We start from the raw sequence: 18,311 nt of genomic DNA on the forward strand, positions 1-18,311 counted from the left end.
ATCTATTTCAAGTCTTTAAACGTTTCCATCACGCTTTTATCCAACTTAAAATTAAAATTTAATTACCGAACATTCCTCCATCTTCAAATTTCTGACAGTGCACCATCTCGTTACAACTGCAGCGACTTGAGAACTACTTGAAGTAATGCTCATCCACTCTATCAGAAGAATCAAATGGTGCACTATTTTTTTTAATGTAGCATTCATGGTGTGGACAGGAAAAATTTGTACCATTATTTAATTGGCAGACTGTATAAAACAGGTATAAATCCCATTTTTCTTATAAATAGTTTAATTTGGCTGAGTTCAAAACTGAGAATTACTGACATTAAATATTTTTCTAATTATAATGAAAAAAAATAACATTACAAGAAAAAGTTTGCCAACACCTGATCAAAGACAGTCACCACTTTTGGGCTTGCGCCCATCATTGAAAAATTGCTGGTACACATGCAGTTTGGGGGGGGGCTTCAAGTAGCAAGGCTGGCACAGCTTTGCTACTTGGAACTGTGAGATAAGGTTATTTGTAACTTTAGATTCATTGCTTTGTAATGATATAAAATTATGAATATAAAAACTTTGTTTTGCTTAATATACTTAATTTTTTTATTAAAAGTGGTGTGAATCTGTTTATGTTGTTGTGTTTTAAGGGATATTGTAAATCAAGGGCATATATTGGAACTCAGGGTCCATTACCGTCAACCTTTGATGATTATTGGAGAATGATCTGGGAACAGAGGGTATTCATAATTGTCATGATTACCAATCTTGTTGAAAGAGGAAGGGTAAGTTTTTAATATAATAATTTTTTAAACTATTTTGTAACATTTCTGTAGTATTCAGTTTTAGATAAAAAATAATTCAAATGTAATGATATATGATTTTTTTTAAAACTCTTTCTTAAGAAATATGTCTTCTTCAGATCTGACTTGATACATGGCATCATTTATAGTTGTAAATGGTGTCATATTCATATATAGCCAATTGATTTTTTTTTGTTATTTGGCTTTTTCGTCTCCATTCAGCTGTAACTGCATGTGATCCAACCTGTCAGTCACATAAAGTACAGGCAGAAAAATAGAATCTAAATTCCAGTACTACACGCCAGCTTCTGTATAACGTACCCCTTACCATGACAGAGTTAAGCAGTGCACTTTTACGATCAAAAAACAGTACTGCTGTCCCTGATGGAATCCATTACGCAATGTTTTGTCATTTGAGTGAAGAGTCACAGTCTGCTCTTCTGAAACTATATAATAGAAACTATATAAAAGGACCATTCTGATTCAACAAATTACAGACCTATTGCTTTAACCAGCTGTTTTAGGAAAGACATTAGAGAAATTGATTAATGCCGGGTTGACGTGGTTCCTAGAGACAGAAAAATATCCTAAATCGAAATGAATATGGATTTCGGAAACGAAGATTATTCTTGACCTCATGGTGGAAGCTGAAGGAAATATTCAAAATGCGTTTCTCAGGAATGAACACCTAGTGATGATATGTCTTGACATTGAAAAAAACTTTCAGTACAACCTGGCGATATGGGATTCTTCACGATCTCTATGAATCCGGTCTTTGAGGTCATCTTCCGAACTTTTTGAGCAATAGTCCTTTCAAGGATGTTTTCTTTCTGCTCTCTCGCAGACATTTGTGTCTGTGCATAGAACCCTGAGGTCCCTCAGGGTTCTGCACTTAGTGCCATGCTCTTCTCCATCAGGGTTAATTCAATAACCATATGCATTCCTGACTCAGTGGAAACATACCTGTATGCAGATGATCTGGCAATCTCATGTCACTCTCAAAACGTGTGTAATTGAAAGACAGCTTCGAGGCACAATTAACAAGCTTGTTCAGTGGGCAAAAAATAATGGTTATCGACTATTAAAGCAAAAAATAACAGCAGTACACTTTTGCCGTAAACGAAATCTACATCCCTATCCCAATTTACAACTTGATTTTTATCCAATTACTTATCAACAAAGTATTAGATTTCTTGGAATAATGCTGGATAAAAAATTAAGTTTTTTAGAGCACATTAAGCATATCCATACAGCCTGTCTATGAAAGCTGAATCTACTTATGGCAATTTTTGCTGTGTCATGGGGTGCTGATCGGTACATGCTGCTACACCTATACCAGTCACTAATTAGATCGAGAATAGACTATGGGTCTCTATATGGCTCAGCAAGACAGAGCATATTAAAATGGCTTGATCCTGTACATCACAATGCTCTCTGAATTCCCCTAGGAGCTTTTCGTACATCACCAGTTCAGAGTCTCTATACAGAAGCTCATGAACCACTCCTGTTTCTTCGTCGGCATGCGCTGCTATTAAATTTTGCAGCTAAGATCAGAAGTTTCCATCATCATCCTATATGGCAATATCTTTTCACACCAAAATGGAAGAATTTGTATAAAAATAAACCATGTGGCATTAGATTACAGAATTTAAACCCCTCTTGGGATCTAAATATGGATAACATAACTCCAAATGGAAGCATGGCTACTCTGCCATGGCAAATACTCTTTTGATAAACATTTCCAACAATGGGGAAAGCATACCCTTCAAAATTGCAATATTAAGCAGATTCATGTGGCTCATTCCTTTCAGTTCTCTTGTTACACTCAAATTTACACTTAAGTTGGTGCAGCTGCAGTACTGCCAAATTTAACAATATCTCATCAGCTTCCTTTGGAGTGCAGTAGTTATGCCACAGAACTGTACGCTATCCTGATGGCATTAAAGAATGTAAAGCAGTCTTCATACTCTGAAACCATTATTTATACAGACTCCTTAAGCACTGTATCTGCACTTCAGCGTAAACTTCCTCAATTCATCCCTATTTACAACAAATTCAAATAAATTTAATGCAGCTTCATACAAACAAGCAAAAAATAATCTTCTGTTGGATTCCTGGACATTCTGGAATCACAGGCGACAAAAAAGCAGATTTTTCCACCAAGAATGCGAGTCTCATAACATCAGCCATCCAGATTCCTTACACCAATTACAAACACATCATACAATGTGCCGGAAGGAAAAAATGGCTGTTCATTTGGCAGGAGAACAAAACCAATAAATTGTTCCAAATTAAAAATGATCACAAGCTGTGGACATCAAGCCTCAGAGGGAATAGGAAGGAAGAAGTTGTACTTTCTATATTGCGGATTGGGCATACCCACCTAACTCACAGTTACCTACTCACACGGAACGATCCTCCACTATGCAGCAACTGTCAAACTCCACTCACAGTAAAACATCTTATCCTTGATTGCCCATTGTACTTAGAGAACGACAAACAGCCTTTCACATCTGTGTTCCTCAAATCAACCTACTTTACAGAAAATTCTCGGAGACCGACCAGATATAAATGATCTCTTTACCTTCCTGAAAACAATAAACAAATTCCATCTAATTTAAATCCACCTTGCTATTTTGTTTATCAAGCCTGTACTAAATAATATTGTAATAGGTGCATTATGGCTTTAGTAGCCCTTGCACCAATAAATCAAACCAACAACAACAATAACATCTCCATTAGCAATATTGTGTTTTTTTTATGAAGAAGAACTCTTTATTGCATACAGAAGGCACCTGCTGTACACAATACCCTTCACCGCTACAGGCCAGGGTTTGCAGTAAAGGCTAATACATTGTAATAAACAAGGATAAGATAGGAGGGAAAAAAAACCAGCATTATTACTAATTATAAAAGTGTAGGATTAAACATTGGAGAAAACAAATTATTTTTTTATGATAACCCCAAACACAAAACTAATAGGGATTGATTGTACTTTAGTATTGTATATTGGTGGAAGGCAAGAAGATAGAGGATAATTGCTAACATTAGATTTGGATTTTTATAGGTTGTAATTTTCAGGAAGTACATGTGTAGAAGGTTGTTCCAAAGAATAAAGTAGAAGAGATAAATGAAGAAGAGGAGAAGTTAGTTCTTTGAGTGTGGAATTGGACAGTGAATGGATGTCAAATTTTTTTTTTTTTTTTTTTTTGTGTGAAGCCCAAACACGAGAGGTATTAGAACCTATAGTACTTAGTACCGTGCTTGGGTTGGAGGTTGAGAAGACGAAAGAAGATATTTGTTGACATTGGACTTGAACTTCTGTAGATTGTAATTTTCAGGAAATACGTATGAAGGAAGGTTGTTCCAGAAAACGGCAGTTGAATGAATAAATGAGGAAGATGAAAAGTTGGTTCTGTGGGTTTGAAGTTGGACAGTAAATGGATGTTGGCTGGTGGCGGCACGTGTTCGGACTGTTTTGAAAGAGAGAGCGGGAATTATAGAAGCCAATTCAGAAGAACAGTGCCCATGGAAATATCTGTAGAAGAGGCATGCAGCAGAAACAGTACGTCTATGAGAAAGTGAGTGGAGAGACTCTGTTAGAGATGAATCATTAATTAACCTAACTGCCCTCTTCTGAATGGAATCAAGAAGCCTGAGAGAGGTTTTGGGGGCACCACCCCAAATGTGGGAACAATATTCCATGGCAGGGCGGATTCGCGATTTATACAGAGTGAGCAGCTGTTTGGAAGAAAAGTAACGCCGAGAGCGAAAGAGAAAACCAAGTTTTTTAGATGCAGAGGAAGCAATATTTGTAATGTGCTTGTGCCAAGAGAGATTAGAAGTCAGGGTAATCCCCAAAAGAGATATATCCTTTTGCCTAGAAATTGGAGTGTCACTAAAGATAAGCATAGGAGCAGAAGAATCCTTTTTGCGAGATATAAGACAAGACTGAGTTTTAGAAGGGTTGAAATCAACAAAATTGTCTTTGCCCCACTGGAGAATTACCTGAAGATCGGCATTTAAGGAATTGGTAGCAGATTTTCGAGAAGTTGAAGCTGATTGAGCAGGGCAAGGTTTCCCAAAATGGAAAGTTGAATGCAATGTGCTATCATCGGCAAAACTATGGATAGGATTTCCAGTCAATGGAAGAAGGTCATTGATATACAAGAGGAAAAGAGTGGGGGAAAGAACTGAACCTTGGGGGACACCGGCATTAGTGGAGAAGTTAGAAGACAGAGAGCCATCTACCATCACCCTCAGTGAACGATCAGAGAGAAAACTGGATAACCAATTACTAAAAACAGTTGGCAAACCTTTGAGATGTCAAGAGCAACTACTTGTGTTTCACCGAACCTTTCCATTGAAGTAGTCCATAAATGGGTAACATAAGCCAGAATATCACCAGTAGATCGACACTGATGGAATCCATACTGGCGATCATTGATCAGACGGAAGGTTTCTAGATAGTTTAAGAGTTGGCTGTTAATTGATTTCTCCATTACTTTAGAAAGAGTAGAAGTAATTGCAATGGGACGATAATTGGATGGGAGGGATTTGTCACCCTTTTTAGGAACTGGCTGGATATGAGCAAATTTCCAAGCAGAAGGAAAAACACCTTTGGAATAAGAAAGTGAAAAAAGGCGGCAAAGAATAGGAGTAAGTTCAGGAGCACAGATTTTGAGAACAAGTGGAGAATTACCATCAGGACCTGGAGCTTTCTTAGCATCACGATTCATCAAAATCCTTCTGATATCCTTTTGACGGAAGACCACAGGAGGCATTGAATGGACCGTGTTGGAAATGGTGGGAGGTGTTTTACCAAGTTCATTAATACATGAGCTGGAAGAAAAATGGGATGCTAGCAGGTCAGCTTTATCCTTGGCTGAAGTGACAACAGAACCATCTGGTTTGGACAGAGGTGGAAGCTGAGATGGGCAAAAGTTGCGGCCAATAGCTTTGGCAAGAGACCAGAATGCTCGGCTACCATTAGGGCAAGAAGCAAGTTTTCTACTCTTAGCCTGTTCAAACTCTAGTTTGGACTGATTAATAACTGCTTTACAATTGTTGCGAGCTTTCCCACTCTTTTCCTCTTGTATATCAATGACCTTCTTCCAGAAAATGAAACTGAAGAATTAGAAACAAGCCAATTACGATATGCAACATTCTTCTCTTGAACAGACTTAGCACATTTATTGGAAAACCAAGGTTTAGATAAAACGACGAGATTTTAAAGTGGAGTGTGGGATAAAGGATTCCATTCCTGCAAGAATAGTTTCACGGACACGATCTGAGCAAACGTTGACATCAGGAGTTTTGAAACAGTAATCTGACCAAGGAAAAGAAGAAAAGAAGTCTCACAGGTCATCCCATTTTGCCTTCTTGTAATGCCAAACAACACGAGGTTGGGAATAGCCATGAGATAAAGGTTCCATTGGAGAAGAGACAATCACCAAGTTGTGATCTGAAGTGCCTAAAGGACCTCTCACTTCGACAGTGTACTTAGAAGGGTTGTTTGTGAGAAAAAGATCAAGCGTATTGGCTGTATGATTCGGATTGTCCGGTATTCTTGTAGGTAAATGAACAATCTGTGCTAGGTCATTAGTAATTGCAAAAGCCTCAGCATCTCGACCTGCTGGGTCGGTGTGACTAGAAAACGGAAGCCAGCTGGAGTTGTGAACATTAAAATCACCAAGGAAAATTACCTCACTGTTAGGAAAGTTGGACTGGAGAAAGTCAAGTTGCAACGAGAGAAAGTCAAAGAGCTCCAAGTGATTAGTGGAGTTGGGAGAACGGTAGAAACAACAGATGAATTTGACACAATGAGGTAGAGAGATTTTAAGCCAGAGAAGATCAAAGAGAGGAGATTCCAAATTGCCAAGTCTCTGACAGGGAATATCAGAACGGACATATGCACAAGTACCACCTTTGAGGCGAAAGGAATCATACAGCGAATAATTTGGGCATCTGAGATGAGCAGTAGTTGAATCAACCGATAACTGAGATTCTGTCAGAAAAAGTACATGGGGTTTGGCAGACTGCAAGTGGAAATGGACATCGTTGAGATTAGAATTGAGACCACGTATATTTGTGAAATGAATTAGGAAGTCCTTGGGAGGTTTAGATCTTTTCGCAGATAAACATGTTCTATTAGTTTGACAATTCATGGTGAATTCAATAGTAAGAAAAAGTGGGTGGGACATGCTGTATGAAGTAATGAAATTTTTGGATATGGCGTACATGTGGTAAGAATATACCCAGATCCTTGACATAATGTGGCCTCGACAGTGCTCCCCGCATACACACTACTCGGACTCCCTCCTGTCACTATCTGGCAGAGTAGAGGTAGCAAGATTATACACTAGCTGATCCGGAAGCCTCCTAGAGAGTTACCAATAGGTTCGGTCCGGTTTACTAACTAGCGGCCGGCCTGCGAAAACCGTTTTAGAGCTGTACCCTCGAAATGTAAGGAATATTGGATCTCGCCACGACGTTCATCATAACCTCAAAAGTCATCAATCATACTGCATGATGGAAGAGATAGGGAAGGGTTGACCGGAACTTAGCTCTAGAGACTAAACATGGGTTCCACCACTTCAAGCCTCCAATAAGCAAAGTGGTGGTATTTCACCGGTTGATGAGAGTCATCTACCACCTAGTACTGCCTGGTAACAAAAAGGGGCGGCATTCCTCCATGTGGTGTGGGCGCCACACCTCGACCCCTGCTTACGTTGGTTCACACCTGGGTGGTCACCCACCATGTGCTTGTGCATGGAGGTTATACCCAGGATTACTAACAGTCCCACCATCGTGAAGGTGCAAGCAGAGGATTTGGCTGTCGCAGACCGTCCGGACTTCGCTGAAATTGGGTCCACTTGACTTGAGTGTCACCCGAATATCAGTTCCATCAGCGTTTTAGACTCCCAATTAGCAAGTACAGCTTGTCTGGCATATCTGAGAGAATGTCTGTGACAACCTCAAGGACCAAAAGCAAAATTTGAGCCACATATTCAGACTGGTTTGTTAGAGGGCAATGGAATTACAGATGTTAGTTTGGAAAAACAATGGCATCTATAGAAGAGTCTGTAAGAAAAGGGTCATTAATTAACCTGTTGATCTTGATCTCTTTTTGATAGTTGCTATTAACTCACGAAAGCTTTTGGTGACACCCAAATGTGGGAACAATATTCTATAGTAGGACAGATTTGAGATTTTGAAATTTGCAGAATCAACTCTTTAGGGAAAATATAACTGTGAAACCAAATAGAAAACCAAAGTTGTTTTATGCAGAGAAAATAATATTTATGATGTACACACACACACACACACACACACACACACACACACACACACACACACACACACACACACACACACACACACACACACACACACAGAATAGAAGTCAGGATGTTCTCCAATAAAGATGTGATCTGGAAAAATCTAAATATTATCTCCTTGTGATATTGATAGTGTTCCTCTTAGCGCCTAAGTTACATATCATTTCACTTGTCTTTTTCTCATTAGTTTATTCCAAGTGGATTTGCACTTAATCCTCAAGTAAGTATCCAAAGGGAAATCTGACATTCTTTTCATATTATGTTTAATTATTTATTTATTTGTGTACTTTACTAACTTAACTGCTTGCTTATCTGGTGCCACTGCTGTCAAGAACTAATGTGGATTGGGAAGGAAAGTGTCATTTTGAGCTTCTGGGCTCGCTTTCTTCTGGAACACACACCAAACAGGCTTTCTTGAACCTGATCCCAACAGAAGTATTTCAAAAGAAATGAATATTCTTCCTAATAATTAACTCTAATAAACCAAGTTAGGTGATAAGCACTTTCTCCATTTCTTATCCACAAATGCTTTGAGGCCCCGAGTGCCAAGCGATAGTTACCAAGCGAGTATCTACTGTTTTATTCTAGGGCGAGTACTAGGTTTTATCATAAATTTTCCTCCGCTTGCTTAACTGCTGACCACTTACAATGTCATTGCTATCCTCACTAACAACATCACTTGCTAGCAACAATAAAGTATACTGCTCTGATTGCTTGATCACTGGTTGGCACTGCTCCTGCTTCCACGTGGTAGGGTCGGAAAGAGCTAATTCCCCCAGGGCTAAAAGCAGCAAACATGGAATTTGATAATTACCTTCCAATTGAGCTTCAATGCTCATGTGCTAAATTAAATAACACTGACCATGACACATCACAGTCAAAAAGACTATGCACTGACACAGAACAACAGGAATGCCCATCTTTCACTCCTTGTCAAAGAAATGCAATTCCTATTTCTCCTACAGAAATGCTTGGAAAGCTCAGTAGGTTTGCCTAAAATGTTTAAAAGACTTTGATCCGGTGAATTATTAATTGTAATTCATAAGCAATCTGAAATTCTGATGAAACTCTCAACCTTTGGTAGTATATCCATGCAGTTTACGCCAGATGCAAAAACTAAATACCTCCATGGGGGGGGGGGGGTAATTGCTGTGGGATTTCTTCTGTGTCACAGGAGATGAACTGGTCCAAGAGTTAAAAGAGCAGTAAGTCACACAAGCTAAATGGATTATGATCAGGAAAGATGATCAGCTTATTCCCATATGGAATATCATCCTTAATGTTTGGAACACCAAATTTACTATAATGCGTTAAAGCCAGCTATCTCAATTACCATGTAAGACCCTACGTTCCTAACCCTATCAGATATTATAAGTGTTAATTTTGGGCACCCTTAAACTGTCTGTTGAGAGGATGCAGTCTTCTCAAACTATGGGTCAAAATCTCACGCACAAATTAAATTTAATATTAAAACACCATATTGTTCGAACTGCCGAAGCAACACCCCACTTACTCAAAATGGAAAACAGGCATAAAGATACAAAAATACAAATAGAGAGTGTAAAGTCACTTGTAGGCAAAGAAGCAAATTGTTTACTACAAAAATACACACCTATGCAGCGACAACAAAGAAATACCCGTCACTAGAAGCACAAACTGATGTGTCAACCACCAACCATGTCTATTGCAGACCTAGAAATATTCACCACCTGACAGCAACCTCTTAAGGAACAGCATGTGATAAGACCCCGAGTGACAAGCAATTTTCTCTGTAATTTTATTAAATTCTCTTTCTAAGTGATAAAGTTTGATTTTTTTCTAGTATTGTTTTCTCTTTATTTTGCTTCAAGTAGTTCTGTGATTAAAGGTTAAAGTAAGAACCCAGAAAGGAAAACAACCTTTCTTTATTCGATGTATACATTAATTATTAGCAAACTACTAACTTCTACAACTGATTGGTCACTGGTTGCACTACTCCTGCCTCCACGTAGCGGGGATGGAAACCTGAGAGAAGAAACTAGGATTAGAAACTAAGAAACTAAACAGACACTAGGATAAGATAAAGGAGTGTACCAAATGTGAACTTCCAAAGATAAGCCTCTGCAATGGCCTTTTTATCAATGTACTCTTATCAATGGCATGACAAACAGCTCTTCATCTTAATAAGAATGCATCAGCAAAGGCAAATGATGCAAGAAAGCAAGCTTTTTATAGCATCAGCCAAAAAAAAAAAAAAAAAACCTTATTTCACCCATCCACTTGGTCCAAATGTTTTCAGGTTTTGCCCTGAATCTATTTAAGCTATCATCAACTTCTACAATGACAGATGGAAGTTTGTTTCAGCAATCAATCACCCGCTGGCTAAAGGCAAATTTCCGCACATCTATCCTTTTTTCCTCAATTTGAATTTATGCCCTCTCAGTGATTATTCTGAGCAAGAGGAAGAATCCCATCAGCATTGAGCATGCTCAAACCATTCAAGGCTTTATACACCTCAATCAGATCACCTCGCAAGTGCATAGTCTCCAGACACTGTAATTTGCAAAACTTAAGCCTTTCTTCGTGAGAGCAACCCGCTGTTCCATTCACTAATCTTGTTGCCCTTCTCTGTACTCATTCCAACAGCTCTACATCCTTTTTAAAATGAGGCTTCCAGTCCTGTATACAGTACTCAAGGTGTGGCCTGACCATTGCCTTATACAAGGGAATAATCACCTCCTTATCCCTGCTAAAAAAATTCCTGTATATCATTGACAAGACACCATGACCTACTCTTGCAGACCATCTGCACTGCTCAGAAAACTTCATAACTGCCTGCACAATTATCCCCAGGTCCTTTGCATTCTCTACCACTGTCAGTGTACTACCACAGAGTTGATATGTTACTCTGGGGTTACTACTTCCCTTATGTAGTACTTTACATTTGTCAATGTTAAACTTCGTTTTCCACCTCTCAGCCCATCTGCACAACTTTTCGAGATCCTGTTGCAGCAGTGTAACAGGATCTAGAAAAGTTGTCATTAGTGTCATTAACAACCATGCCAACCTTCGTAACGTCTGCAAACTTCGACATTAAGCATGATATACCATCATCAGTATCATTTATAAATACAGAAAACAACAATGGACCCAACACTGAACCCTGATGGACTCCACTAATAACATTAGTCCACGAAGAGCAGTGTCCATTGATTACCACTCTGTCTTCTCCCACTCAACCATCTCTTTATCCATAGCAGCAATTTGCCTCCAATACCACACTGCTGAAATTTGTGCAGCAGTCTTACATGTGCAACAGAATCAGAGTCCTTTCTAAGGTCCAAATATATATCCAAGTTATTCTTTGCATCCAGTTCCTTTGTGACTACATCATAGTATCCAGTCAAATTGGTCAGACAAGGCTTCCCCTTAACAAACCCATGCTGTGTCTGAGCTATAACTGAAGTCTTGTCTAGATGATCCTGCAGTCCTTCTTTAACCACTGCCTCCATTAATTTCCCCTGGAACAGAAGTTAAACTAACAGGTCTGTAATTACCCATGTCTCCTTTTGATCCTCCTTTGTGGATTGCGGTCACATTTGCACATCTCCGGTCCATGGGTACCTCCCTTGAATCCAGGAAGGCTCTCATAAATATGGTTAAGGGTTTGCTTACTTCCTTTGCCACCTCCTTTAATATAACTGGATAGATCTCATCCACCCCAGGTGCCTTTCTTATGTTTCTCTTCAACAATTTCTCCTCCACTTTACTCTCAGTTATTACAAGATTATCTAGCTTACTGCCAGAGTTTCACCTCTGGCGTTCCCCTCCCTGAATAACTCCTCATGTGTGAATATAGATGCAAAATATTCATTTAGTTTGTTAGCTACCTGAGCAGAATCATCAACAATTGAACCATCAATATCAAGTGGACCAATCTGATTCATCCCCTTCCTTCTAGAATTGACATAAGTAAAGAACTCTTCACTGTTTTTCTTTGCATTCTTTGCCAAAGATTTCTCATAATCTTCCTTCGCCTGCCTAACCTCCTTTGTGACTTGTTTACAGACCAGCTTATACTGTCATAGGCTTCTGTGTCACCTGTTATTTTATATGTATCCTATGCATTTTTCTTCTCTGTCACATGTCTAATTAATTCATCTGACATCCATTTAGGCCTAAACCTTTAACAATATTTCTTAGTTGGTATGAAAAGCCTAGTAGCTTTCAAGATTAATTCTTTGAATGCTTCCCAATTTGAATTTGCTGTTGGTAGGTATTTCAGTTGGTCCCAATGTATAGAATTTAAATACCATCTTAGATCATCGTAGTCACCTTTACGAAAGCAAAAACCCTTCTCTTCACACTTGATGGTCGTTACCTCTTAGAGTAAATCCCACTTCAGCACACTGTGATCACTGCCACCTGGTGGTTCATTTATTTGCAGATTCTTAATGCATGAAGAATCACTACTGTTAATCAGATCAAGGGTTACTCCCTCTAGTTGCCTCCTGAACATGTTGCTGTAGAAAACAATCATCCAATAAATCTGCAAAAGCCTTGCTTAGTGTGTGAGTGACCAACCCACAAATTCCAGTCAATCTCTGGGAAATTATAATTCCCCCATTATAAGACACCCTGAATTACTGGCCCACTGTATTTCTCTGCACAATTGCTTATTATACCCATCAGATTCATTAGGCCTATAACACACACCTTCTCTCTTTTTTCCTTTCCCAGTGCTCATGTCACACCAAACAGACTCAACCTTACATTTTCCACCAAATCAATTATATGCACTTCCTTAGATTTTGTGTTTCTTAATTAACAGCATAACCCCTTCTTCCTTCCTGTCTATCCTTTCTATACACATTGTACTCTGCAAATTCCAATTCTGCACTTATGTCTGCGTGACACCACATCTCTAATATCTCAACAAAATACCCCTTTGATGTCTTGACTAGCACTTCAAGCTCATCAAATTTATGAACTATACTCCTAGCATTGGTGTACATGTAAGTATACGTGCATCTGTTTGTACTCTTAGTTACCGTAACACCGCCCATGTATTTACTTGTTCACTATGACTCCCAGCAGTCCTGGAAATCCCCATTGCCTTGCTTTTCAGGCTGCTGCTCAATTGCATTTCAATAGATGCAGTGCAAGAATCACTTTCACCTCTGCCAGCGGCTACTGTTAATCTATTAGTCCATGTATCCTCCAAAGCTAGCAGTTTTTCGACTCGCCTAACTCTGCCTCGATAGCGTCAGCAAATATTCTTGCATCCTTTCTATTTAAGTGTATCCCATCCCTGTAGAAGCAGTCTCTCCTGTTAACAAGCACAGACCTGGCTGAGAAAAATTCTACCCCTTAAATCTTGCACAAATCTCTCCAGGGCCGAATTGATCGACAAGGCTCTGATCATATACTCCCTCCTATTGTGTCTGGGCAGAATTGCAAACACTTTCAAATTCAACCCTAACTCAAGCCTTTTTTTCAGCATTGACTTGTACTTACTCTACGTTAAGTAATTCTGCCGGTCTCCTACTCTTAATATCATTATGCTAACGTGTACAACATTATCACTCTTTGTGCCTTTAAAAGATGATATCTGCTGTATAACATCATCAACCTTTGCCCCTGGCAGACATACCCTGTCGGCGCCTCGTAGCCAGGTGGGCAGGAGCAGCAGTGCATAGCACATGCTTCTTGATTAGACCGGGGTTGGGGCCCGTGCCCACCAAATACGGAGGATGCGGAAAGGTCAGGGAATGACCACTGCATATCCCTTTGCATTATGGCCTTAGTTGCTAATGCTCCAAAAAACCAAACAACAAACAAACATACCTTGTCCTGTTCCATCTATCCTTTTTGCACCATATGTTCCCCATTTCCCTGACAATAGTCACCTACTAATTCCTTTGGGTCACTAATTCCTTTGGGACTAGCGCATTCTGCCTTGGGTGGTTGCCGCTGTGTTGCATGGTGTTCAAGTGCAAGCTCTGGCATTGATGTGGGCAGCTGAGAGCTTGATGGGCCCCCTCAATTTAAATCCTTCAAGGGCATCCACCCTGTCCTTCAAGCTCTCATATAATCCCATAACAATGCTGAATTGGCGCCGGATTTCCTCACACTCCTTACATCGCACGCACGCACACACAAAAACATTCCCCTTGGCAATATCATGTCCCATTCCTGATTGCTCCACAAACATCAAACAATCAGTGCATTTCAATAGATTGTGATTCAGAGGACAACCGCCCCCCTCAGTTCTGCCCTGAGCCACAGTACTTCCATTAGTTTCAGCCTCAGGATTCCAATTCTAGCATGACTAATAAGAGCATATGCAGCTCATGACAAATAATTTTTCTAAAAATAATAGGTCTGTTTAATAGAATATAGTCTGCTCTTGCAACCTAATGGATTTGTGCTATCAAAGTTGCTGCTGCCCAAAAAATTTGGTACACTAACTGACTATAAAAACAAGGTAAAAAATGGAAGTGTAGCAGTAACAATTGCATTTCAATCAGAGATATAAAAAATTTAAAGCATATATCAGTAATTTTAATCAGCAAATAAGTATATCAAAAATTATAAAGTCTCATCCTCATTGTTATTCTGGATTTTTCAGCCTTAACAGCATACAAATTGCCTATGAACACACTTGTATAGAAATAATACACAGTGGTGTGGTGTAGTCTAAGTTGCTGATGCTTCTAAAACCCAAAAACAGTAACTAATAGTATACCATTTCACTTTTCTACTCATTTGGAAAGTTGGGAATTCTTGAACTTCTCCTCGTTTGTAGTTGGTGGATCAGTATGGTTTGCTAATTCCTCTGTTTTAGTTCAAGTTTCTCAGCTTGCAAAAACATGGAAATAAATAAATAAAAGAAGAAAAAAAAAAGAATTTTGGGTTGGGATGAAGCAGCTTAAATTTTTATAAATACATTTTATTCATGTGATAACATTATAATTCCATTTTTATGCAATAAGTTATTATTTATACATATGTGTGTGTCATTTTTTCCTGTAGATATCTTAGTTGATTTTTATATTGGTGCTTGTATGCAGAATACTTGATATTAGAACAAAAACATTAAATCTATTTGTAAACATGCCTTCCAACTATTTGCACACAATTAGTGTTGTATATGTGCACTCACAACACTACTTGTGTGCAAGTGTATAATAGTGTACAATGCTGTTTTCATAGTTAACTTTTGCCAAACTTTCTGCAGTAGTATTATGCGTACAGCCTCATAAAATAAGTTTAAATATAAGATTTTGTTTATTAGAGTTTCCAACAGGTGTTGTAGGTTTTCATGGGGCATGTTGTCTTGCTTTTCTTGCATGCCAGCACGAACCTAGCACCTCTGATTTGGATGACAGCGTAAGTAATCTCTCCCACACAATTTATAATGTGATCCTTTTTTATTTTTATTCTTTAGTTTTTACTTTTAAAATGTTTTTATTTTTGCACAGTTTTCTAAGAGTTCTTTTATTTTCATTTGAAAACTATTGCAGAATCTTTTTTTGTATATTTTCGGGAATATAAACTTGATTATTTTCTGTTATCCTTAAATTTTAATTTAAATGCATTTGAAGTGTGGTTTTACCCCTCTTTTTTATTGTCTGTAATATTACAAAAACATAAGCCACATTATGCTGCTGTTCCTATTACTGCTAATAATAACAAGTATAGAATCTTGAACTGCTAAAATTAACTTATGTATTGCTTTTCAAAATTTTCCCATGATGTAATTTTTTTATGATTTTTTTTCAAACATTTGTTTGGTTTAACTTAACAGAGAAAATGTGATATGTATTGGCCAAAAGAAGGTGTGGAGCTCTATGGAATTATACAAGTTAAACTTTTCCAAGAAATTGCAATGGCGACATACACAATTCGCACTTTCATCATTCGTAATTTAAAGATCAAAAAGGTAACAACTAATTTCCTTAGTATAGTTTTGTTTTTATTTTAAAAAAAAAAATATATATAGCTTTCCAAACTTTTGGAATGAATATACATTAAATTAATTTGCCCTTTTGTTAAATTTCAATTATATGAAAAAGAAAAAAAAAAAAAAAAAACAGTTCTGAACCACTTGCTTTTCAGGATTTTAAGTTCAGTAGGGTCACTAACTACTCAAACTCAGAGTACTCAACCTTGCTCATATACATTTGAACCCCAATCCATATTTATGTTTGTGACTCGTAGTTATAGCTTGTCTGTTTTGATATGGTATTTAGCATTAGTAAGGGTATGTGATGCAAGAAAGCAAGTTTATAAAACATCAGCAAAAAAAAAAAGCTCATTTCAAACTTCCATTTGCTCCAAAAGTTAACTTCATCATTAATCATATGGTGCAAGGAACCTTAGGCTTTTGCTGCAGAAGTAGAAGTGAATCACCAAGGGAGAGAAGAATGATGATATCCAGCTCAGGACCCTATTTGTGCCAAACGCATACTCACCTGACATTGAGACCTTGACTTGGGCAGATGAGCTGAGAAGTGGCAACTGAAGTTTAACATTGGCAAATGCAAAGTACTGCACAGAGGTAGAAGTAACCCCAGAGAAACTTACCAACTGTGTGGTACTACACTTAGGGTGGTAGAAAATGAAAAAGATGTGGGAGTAATTGTACAGTGAGATGTGAAGTTTTCTGAGCAATGTAAAATGCTAGGGCAGGACACTGAGTATTGTCAATGATTTACAGGAATTTTGCTATTAAGGAAAAGGAGGTGATTATCCCTTTATATAAGGCAATGGTCAGGCCACGCCTTGAGTACTACATACAGGTCTGGAGGCCTCGTTTTAGGAAGGATGTAGAGTTCCTTGAGCATGTACAGAGAAGGGCATCAAGATTTGTGAGGGGAATGAAGGGGTCCTGTTGCCAAGAAAGGCTTAAACTCTGTAAATTGCAGTGTATGGAGACTAGGCACCTGCGAGCCGATCTAAGCAAGGTGTGTAAGGCTTTGAATGGGTTGAGCACGCTGAATTCTGATGGGATTCTTCCACTTGCTCAGATTACAAACCTGAGGGGCAATAAATTCAAATTGTTGTAGAATAGATGTGCTGAAATTTGTGTTTTGCCTGTGGGTAATTGATTGCTGGAACACACTTCAATCTGTTGTTGTGGAAGTTGATACTTAAATAAATTCAAGGAGGGAATGGTTGTGTGAATTTTTTTTTTTTTTGGCTGATGCTACATAAGCTCATACACTTGTTTGTTGCATCACATTCCTCTACTATTACTGCTTTCACTAAATTTCACTTGTATCTGTTTACATGGTGGGTGCAAATGGTCCCTAAATCAGTTTTGTTTTAGCTACTGTGCAAGCAGGGTATAGTGGAAGGTATATGCCATATACCTTCTGGATTTTTTTAGGTGAATTTTATTTTATATAAAAACCCCAAACACGACAGGTATTAGAACCTATTGTACTTTGTACCGTGCATGGGTTGGAGGTTGAGAAGACAAAAGAAGATATTTGTTGACATTAGACTTGAACTTCTGTAATTGTAATTTTTAGGGAATAGGTATGAAAGGAGGTTGTTCCAGAAAACAGCAGTTGAATGAATAAACGAGGAAGATGAAAAGTTGGTTCTGTGAGTTTGAAGTTGGACAGTAAACGGGCACCACCCCTTATGGGATGATCCTAAACTAGACTCAAAACTCCAGCAATCTACCAAGTGATGCACACCCGATTCGAGCCTCAAAACAGAAAAACCAAGTGCAAACTACTCTGGTTAAAAAGGACATTGTATTATTAGAAGACTCCATTGTCAGGGAAACGGGGAATATTTTTTGTAATAAAGATAGGTGGAGGAGAACCAGGGTATGTCTGCCGGGAGCAACTATTGATGATGTCACCAACAGACTGTCAGATTTTAAAGGGGGTAAAGAAAATATTATTATTCATGTGGGGACAAACGATATTAAACGTACACGATCTGACGATTTGTTGGAAAAATACAGAACCATGCTGAGGAAATGTCGCGAGCTAGGCCATAATGTCTATGTGTCTGCAATTCTGCCCAGACACGATAGGAGGGATTATATGTTAAGAGCCTTGTGGATTAACTCAAGACTTGAAGGAATCTGCAAGGCTTTAGGGGGTAAATTTCTATCAGCATGGCCCACACTTGTAGGTAGAAGGAATTTGTTTTGTAGAGACGGGAT

The 18,311-nt window shown here is 38.4% G+C and overlaps 1 protein-coding gene across 1 annotated transcript in view; it reads left to right on the top strand.

The window, feature by feature from the left end:
• Positions 1-18,311, top strand: part of LOC150076579 (putative receptor-type tyrosine-protein phosphatase mosPTP-1) — a 995,686-nt gene that overhangs the window by 856,041 nt on the left and 121,334 nt on the right. Inside the window, exons 16-17 of the mRNA XM_090387917.1 lie at positions 651-785; positions 15,933-16,067. Of these exons, the coding sequence (XP_090244043.1) occupies positions 651-785; positions 15,933-16,067 (270 nt within the window). The remainder of the gene's footprint in view (positions 1-650; positions 786-15,932; positions 16,068-18,311) is intronic.

The sequence above is a fragment of the Mastigoproctus giganteus genome, chromosome 13 (genome assembly GCF_048544385.1).
Source record: "Mastigoproctus giganteus isolate SK-2022 chromosome 13, ASM4854438v1, whole genome shotgun sequence".
NCBI classification, from domain to species: Eukaryota; Metazoa; Arthropoda; class Arachnida; order Uropygi; family Thelyphonidae; genus Mastigoproctus; species Mastigoproctus giganteus.